The following is a 7,492-nucleotide window of genomic DNA, read 5'->3' as shown; positions in this document are numbered from 1 at the left end:
ACCCTATACAAACCTAACCTTATACCCTATACAAACCAACCCTATACAAACCTAACCTCATACCCTATACAAACCAACCCCTACCCTATACAAACCTACTCTATACAAACCAACCCTACCCTACACAAACCAACCCTATACAAACCTAACCTCATACCCTATACAAACCAACCCTACCCTACACAAACCAACCCTATACAAACCTAACCTCATACCCTATACAAACCAACCCCTACCCCCCTAACCCTGTACCCCTCATATTCCGATACCCCCCCCACAACCCCCCCACACCCCACCCACCCACCCACACCCCCCCCACCCCCACAACCCCCCCACGCCCCACCCACCCCCCCACACCCACCCACCCCCACACCATCACACCCACACCCCCCACCCCCCCACACCCACCCACCCCCACACCATCACACCCCCCACCCCCCACACCCACCACCCACACCCACCACCCACACCCCCCCCACACCCACCCCCCCCCACACCACCCCACAACCCCCCCCACACCCACCCACCCCCACACCATCACACCCACACCCCCCACCACCCACCCCCCCACACCCCACCACCCACACCCACCACCCACACCCCCCACCACCCACCCCCCCACCACCCCACCACCCCACAACCCCCCACACCCACCCACCCACCCCCCACCCCCTCCCCCCCACCCCACCTCCGTCACCGCGCCGGTCGCACAGCTCCCTCAGCGCCGAATCGCGCCGGTCCCGCACGTAGTCCAGCAGCAGCTCCAGCTCGGCAGGCGCCAGCTGCTTCCCGTCCACCAGCAGCTCCAACAGCGGCTGAACGTGCGGCGGGTTACCGGTACCGGTACCGCCACCGCCGCCGCCACCCGCCACTCCTCGCCGACGCCGACGACGCCGCCGCCGGTGCCGGCGGCAACCCGGGCGGGTCGCCCCGGATGGCGACGTTGGCCATCTCGGCGGCGCGAATCGGCAGCTCCGAGTCTTGGCGCTCGCGCTCCAGGCCTCGCGTCGACTCAAAGTGGCGCTGCAGCAGACGGAGAGCGTCCAGCAGGGGCATGTTGCGGTGCTCTGGGGGGTGGTGGGGGGGGAGGGGTGGGTGGGGGGGGGGTGGGGGGAGGTGGTGTAGGGGGGGGGGGGTGGTGGTTAGGTGGGTGGATGGTGTGGGTAGTGGTTGGGTGGGTTGGGGGGGTGGTGTGGGTGGGTGGTGTAGGTGGGTGTGTGGGGGGGTGGTGTGGGTGGTTGGGTGGTGTGGGGGGGTGGTGTGGGTGGTGGTTAGGTGGGTGGATGGTGGGGGGTGGGGTGGGTGTGTGGGGGGGGTGGTGTGGGTGGTGTGGGTGGGTGGGGGGGGTGGTGTGGGTGGTTGGGTGGGTGGGGGGGTGGTGTGGGTGGTGGTTAGGTGGGTGGATGGTGTGGGTAGTGGTTGGGTGGGTTGGGGGTGTGGTGTGGGTGGGTGGTGTAGGTGGGTGTGTGGGGGGGTGGTGTGGGTGGTGTGGGTGGGTGGATGGTGGGGGGTGGGGTGGGGGGGGGGTGGGGTGGTGTGGGTGGTGTGGGTGGGTGGATGGTGGGGGGTGGGGTGGGGGGGGTGGGTAGGGGGGTGGTGTGGGTGGTGGTTAGGTGGGTGGATGGTGGGGGATGTGGTGTGGGGGGTGGGGGGGAGTGGTGTAGGGGGGGTGGTGTGTGGGGGGGTAGTGTGTTGTGGTTAGGTGGGTGGAGGGGTGGTGTGGGTGGTTGGGTGGGTGGGGGGGTGGTGTGGGTGGTGGTTAGGTGGGTGGATGGTGGGGGGTGGGGTGGGGGGGTTGTGTGGGGGGTGGTGTGGGTGGTGGGGTGGTGTGAGTGGGTGGTGGGGGGGGGGGTGGTGTGGGTCGTGGGGTGGTGTGAGTGGGTGGTGTGGGTGGTGATTAGGTGGGTGGATGTGTGGGTGGTTGGGGAGGTGGTATGGGTGGGTGGGTGGGGGGGGTGGTGTGGGTGGGTGGGGGGGTGGTGTGGGTGGTGTGGGGGGGTGGGGGGTGGTGTGTGTGGTTGGGTGTGTGGGGGGGTGGTGTGGGGGGTGGTGTTGGTGGATGGTTGGGTGGGTGGGTGGGGGGGGGTGGTGTGGGTGGTTGGGTGGGGGTGGTGTGGGGGGGTGGTGTGAGTGGGTGGTGTGGGTGGGTGGGGGAGTGGTGTGGGTGGGTGGGTGGGGGGGTGGTGTGGGGGGGGTGGTGTGGGTGGGTGTGGGTGGTTGGGGAGGTGGTGTGGGTGGTTGGGTGGGGGGGGGTGGTGTGGGTGGTGTGGGTGGTTGGGTGTGTGGTGTGGGTGGTGTGGGTGGTGTGGGGGGGGTGGGGGGGTGGTGTGGGGGGTGGTGTTGGTGGATGGTTGGGTGGGTGGGTGGGGGGGGGGGGTGGTGGTGTGGTGGGTGGTGTGGGTGGGTGGGGGAGTGGTGTGGGTGGGTGGTGTGGGGGGGTGTGGTGTGGGTGGGTGGGTGTGTGGGTGGTTGGGTGGGTGGGGGGGTGGTGTGGGGAGGTGGTGTGGGTCGTGGTTGGGTAGGTGGGTTGGGGGGGTGGTGTGGGTGGGGTGTGCACGTGTGTAAGTGTGAGTGCGTGTGAGTGCGTGTGAGTGCAAGTGCTCAGTCTCAGAGTGGTGGTGGCGGGTGGCGACGTTGGTGGTGGTGGTGGCGGCGGCGGTGGTGGTGGTGGCGGCGGCGGTGGCTGTGGTGGGGTGACTGTGGTGGTGGCGGTGGTGGCGGCGGTGGTGGTGGTGGCGGCGGCGGTGGCTGTGGTGGGGTGACTGTGGTGGTGGCGGTGGTGGCGGCGGTGGTGGTGGTGGCGGCGGCGGTGGCTGTGGTGGGGTGACTGTGGTGGTGGCGGTGGTGGCGGCGGTGGTGGTGGTGGCGGCGGCGGTGGCTGTGGTGGGGTGACTGTGGTGGTGGCGGTGGTGGCGGCGGTGGTGGTGACGATGGTGACTTTGGCGAAGGTGGTGGTGGTGGTGGCGGTCGTGGTGACGTTGGCGGCGGTGGAGGTGGTGACGGTGGTGGCGGTGGTGACGGTGGTAGTGGCGGTGGTGATGGCTACGGTGGTGGTGGCGGCGGTGGTGATAATGGTGGTGGCAGTGGTGGTGGTGGTGGTGGTGGCGAAGGTGGCAGTGGTGGCGGTCGTGGTGGTGGTGATGGTGGTAGTGGCGGTGGTGATGGTGGTGGCGGTAGTGGTGGCGTTGGCTATGACGGTGGTGGTGGTTGCGGTGGTGGTTGCGGTTGCGGTGGTGGTGGTCGCGTCGGTGGTGGCGGTGGTGGCAATGGCGGCGGTGACGGTGGTGGTGACGATGGTGACGTTGGCGAAGGCGGTGGCAGTAGCGTCGTCGTCATCATCATCATGGTCACCCTCGGGCGTGCCCTGCAGTATGTTGAGCGTGCACGAGTGGTGGTGGTGACGGTGGTGGTGACGGTGGTGGTGGTGGTGGTTGCGGTGGTGGTGACGGTGGCGGGTGGCAGTAGCGTCGTCATCATCATCGTCATCATCATCGTCATCATCATGGTCACCCTCGGGCGTGCCCTGCAGTATGTTGAGCGTGCACGAGCGGTGCAGCTGGTGCTGGATGCTGACGACGACGGCGTACGCCGATCCCGAGCGGGTCGCCTCTTCCAGCGCCGAGGGCAGCGACGCCTCCGACACCAGGAACATGAGGTCCACGTAGAGGCCCCGGTTGCGCACCTTGTGGCCCACGCTCTCCGCGTAGTCCCTGTCGGGAGGAGGGGTGGGACCGCACGGTCGTTTGCGTTTCGATTTCAGTTTGAGTTTTGAAGCCGTCGGCGGTTAAGCGACGACGTTAGAAGTTTGGCGGGGGATCGTCCGGCGGGGGGGGAGGGGGGGGGGAAGGGGGGGGGGAGGGGGTGGGGGGGGTTTCTGGGCCGATCCGGCGGGAAAAAAACCGGCAAAACTAAAAAATGTAAAAGCAAAACAATTCTAAAAATGTGCAAAAAAATAAAAAAAAAATACCTAATAAATAACTAAAAATTTGCTAAAAAAATTGCTAAAAATTAGCGAAAATTTGCAAAAAAATACCTAATAAATAACTAAAAATTAGCTAAAAAATTGCTAAAAAATTTAGACTAAAAAAGAATAAAAAATTACTAAAAATTAGCACGCAAAAAAAAACCGCGCTCTCGCTCGCTCTCCGAATTGTCTGTCCACCCCAGGCCGGCGATCGGCACCGCGCGGTGTGCCCGGCGTTTGCCCGGTGCGTGCGGGGCGTAGCGCCCCAGCCCCCCCCGCCCAGCCCAGCCCAGCCCAGCCCAGCCCCGGTGCGGAGCGTCTCTCACGCGATGGAGCGGTTGCTGGCGATGACGATGCAGTCGACGACTCGCGTGTCGCGCGCCTGCTTCTTGAGCATGGCGTAGTAGCGCAGGTACAGCTCCTCCCGCAGACGCTCAGAGTCCATGCGGCCCGACTGGCCGCCGCCCGCCGCTGCTGCTGAAGAAAGGGGGGGGGGGCGGAACGACGGACGAGTTGGTCTCGCTGGGCGAGGGACTCCGCTGAGCGACACATAGAGACACAGAGAGACACAAAGAGACACAGAGAGACACAGAGAGATACACAGAGATACAGAGATACACAGAGACACAGAGAGAGACACAGAGAGATACAGAGATACACACAGATACACAGAGACACAGAGAGAGACACAGAGAGATACAGAGATACACACAGATACACAAAGATAGAGAGACACACAGAGAGATACAGAAATACACACAGATACACAGAGACACACAGAGACACACAGGGATACACTGGGACACACAGAGACACACAGAGACACACAGAGACCCACAGACACCCACAGAAACCCACAGAGACACACAGAGACACACAGAGACACAGAGAGACACATAGAGACCCACAAAGACACAGAGAGACACATAGAGACCCACAGAAACCCACAGAGACCCACAGAGACACACAGAGACACACAGAAACACACAGAGATGCACAGAGACGCAAAGAGACACACAGAGACCCACAGAGAATCACAGAGACCCACAGAGACCCACAGAGACACACAGAGACCCACAGAGACCCACAGAGACACACAGAGACACACAGAGACACACAGAGACACAGAGACCCACAGAGACACTCAGAGACCCACAGAGACCCACAGAGACCCACAGAGACACACAGAGACCCACAGAGACCCACAGAGACACACAGAGACCCACAGAGAATCACAGAGACCCACAGAGACCCACAGAGACACACAGAGACCCACAGAGACCCACAGAGACCCACAGAGACACACAGAGACACACAGAGACACAGAGACCCACAGAGACACTCAGAGACCCACAGAGACCCACAGAGACCCACAGAGACACACAGAGACCCACAGAGACCCACAGAGACACACAGAGACACACAGAGACACAGAGACCCACAGAGACACTCAGAGACCCACAGAGACCCACAGAGACACTCGGAGACACACAGAGACACACAGAGACACACAGAGACACATGAAAGGGCACAGACCCCGGGCTACCGACCTTTCTTCTTGTGCACGGGCACTGAGGGATGCTGCAGATTCACGGTTGTGTCCGGCCTGAACACGAAGGGCGACAAACGCAGGGGGGTAAAGATCATCATCATCATCATCACGGTGGCCAGGAGATGTTGACTACCTCGCCTGGTACGCAGGAGGCCGAGGGTTCGATCCCGACCCTTGACCACGCCTGCTGCTCTACATTTGGAGTCTCTCTCTCATCATCATCATCATCACGGTGGCTAGGAGATGTTGACTACCTCACCCAGCACGCAGGAGGTCGTGGGTTCGATCCCGACTCCTTACGATGCTTGCTGCTGCTGCTGTAGATTTGGAGTCTCTCATCATCATCATCATCGTCACGGTGGCTAGGAGATGTTGACTACCTCGTCTGGCACGCAGGAGGTCGTGGGTTCGATCCCGACCCTTGACCACGCCTCTGCTGTTGTAGATTTGGAGTCTGCGTCTCTCTCTCATCATCATCACGGTGGCTAGGAGATGTTGACTACCTCGCCCGGTACGCAGGAGGTCGTGGGTTCAATCCCGACCCTTGACCACGCCTGCTGCTGCTGCTCTACATTTGGAGTCTCTCTCTCATCATCATCATCATCACGGTGGCTAGGAGATGTTGACTACCTCACCCGGTACGCAGGAGGTCGTGGGTTCGATCCCAACCCTGACGACGCCATCTGTTCTACATTTGGAGTCTGCGTCTCTCCCTCCCTCCCTCCCTCCCTCCCTCCCTCCCTCCCTCCCTCTCCTCCCTCCTCCCTCCCTCCCTCCCTCCTCCTCCTCCCTCCCTCTCTCCCTCCCTCTCCCTCCCTCCCTCTCCCTCCCTCCCTCTCTCCCTCCCTCTCTCCCTCCTCTCCTCCCTCTCTCCCTCCTCCCTCCCTCCCTCCCTCTCCCTCCCTCCCTCTCCCTCCTCCCTCTCTCCCTCCCTCCCTCTCTCCTCCCTCCCTCTCCCTCCCTCCCTCCTCCCTCCCTCCTCTCCCTCTCCTCCCTCCCTCCTCCCTCTCCCTCCCTCCTCCCTCCCTCCCTCCCTCCCTCCCTCCCTCTCCTCCCTCCCTCTCCTCCCTCCCTCCTCCTCCCTCCCTCCCTCCTCCCTCCCTCTGCCTCCCTCCCTCCCTCTCTCTCTCCCTCTCTCTCTCCCTCTCTCTCTCCTCTCTCTCTCCCTCCCTCTCCCTCCCTCTCCCCCTCCCTCCCTCCCTCCCTCTCTCCCTCCCTCCCTCTCTCCGTGGTCACGCGGATTTTGTCTCCGGGTCCTCCGGTTTCCCCCTCCATGCTGACGCGGCCAACTCAATCTCTGGCTGGTGGCTAGACCGGAAGACGGTGGTGGTGGTGGTGGTGGTTGCTCGGCTAGGCGTGGCGTGTATCGGTCTTTGCCGCGGGTGAGAGAGTTGGCAACGTGGCGAGTGGCGGGTTACCTGCGGATTGGCGAGCGATCTCGGACGGCGTCCTGGAGTTGCAGAGGGCTGGACAACAACAACAGCGGTGGTGAGGTTAGCGTCAACCACACTCGTGACAGCACAACCACTGCCACCACCACCACCGCAACCACCACACTACACTCACGACACCGCCACCACCACACTACACTCACGACACCACCACCACCACACTACACTCACCACATTCACAACACCACCACCACCACACTACACTCACGACACCGCCACCACCACCACTACACTCACCACATTCACAACACCACCACCACCACCACACTACACTCACGACACCACCACCACCACCACTACACTCACCACATTCACAACACCACCACCACCACCACCACACTACACTCACGACACCGCCACCACAACACTACACTCACCACCACCGCCACACTCACAACAACACCACCACTACACTCACAACACCACCACGACACCACCACCGCTACACTACACTCACCACCACCGCCACACTCACAACAACACCATCACTACACTCACAACACCACCACCACCACACTACACTCA

At 62.5% G+C, this 7,492-nt stretch overlaps 1 protein-coding gene across 1 annotated transcript; it reads right to left on the bottom strand.

The window, feature by feature from the left end:
• Positions 1-708: 708 nt before the first annotated feature.
• LOC144955566 (nuclear receptor coactivator 5-like) lies at positions 709-7,085 on the bottom strand. Its single transcript, XM_078885744.1, has 5 exons — positions 6,935-7,085; positions 5,515-5,570; positions 4,291-4,441; positions 3,511-3,710; positions 709-1,067 (listed from the first exon to the last, which is right to left on the bottom strand). Exons 3-5 carry the CDS (start codon positions 4,407-4,409, stop codon positions 832-834), a joined length of 555 nt encoding a protein of 184 aa, XP_078741870.1. The 5' UTR covers positions 4,410-4,441; positions 5,515-5,570; positions 6,935-7,085; the 3' UTR covers positions 709-831.
• Between the last annotated feature and the right edge of the window lie 407 nt (positions 7,086-7,492).

This window comes from Lampetra fluviatilis, unplaced genomic scaffold, assembly GCF_964198595.1.
Source record: "Lampetra fluviatilis unplaced genomic scaffold, kcLamFluv1.1 SCAFFOLD_1143, whole genome shotgun sequence".
Taxonomy (NCBI): Eukaryota; Metazoa; Chordata; class Hyperoartia; order Petromyzontiformes; family Petromyzontidae; genus Lampetra; species Lampetra fluviatilis.
The sequence above is the reverse complement of the archived record's forward strand: the minus strand, read 5'-3'. Positions and strand labels throughout refer to the sequence as shown.

Excerpts from the sequence above, each read along its gene's own strand:
- LOC144955566 (XM_078885744.1), bottom strand. The coding sequence starts at position 4,409 with ATGGACTCTGAGCGTCTGCGGGAGGAGCTGTACCTGCGCTACTACGCC. Across the intron at positions 3,711-4,290 it reads GCCAGCAACCGCTCCATCGC|GGACTACGCGGAGAGCGTGG; the intron begins GTGAGAGACGCT and ends TCCTCCCGACAG. Across the intron at positions 1,068-3,510 it reads ACTGCAGGGCACGCCCGAGG|AGCACCGCAACATGCCCCTG; the intron begins GTGACCATGATG and ends ACCACCCCCCAG.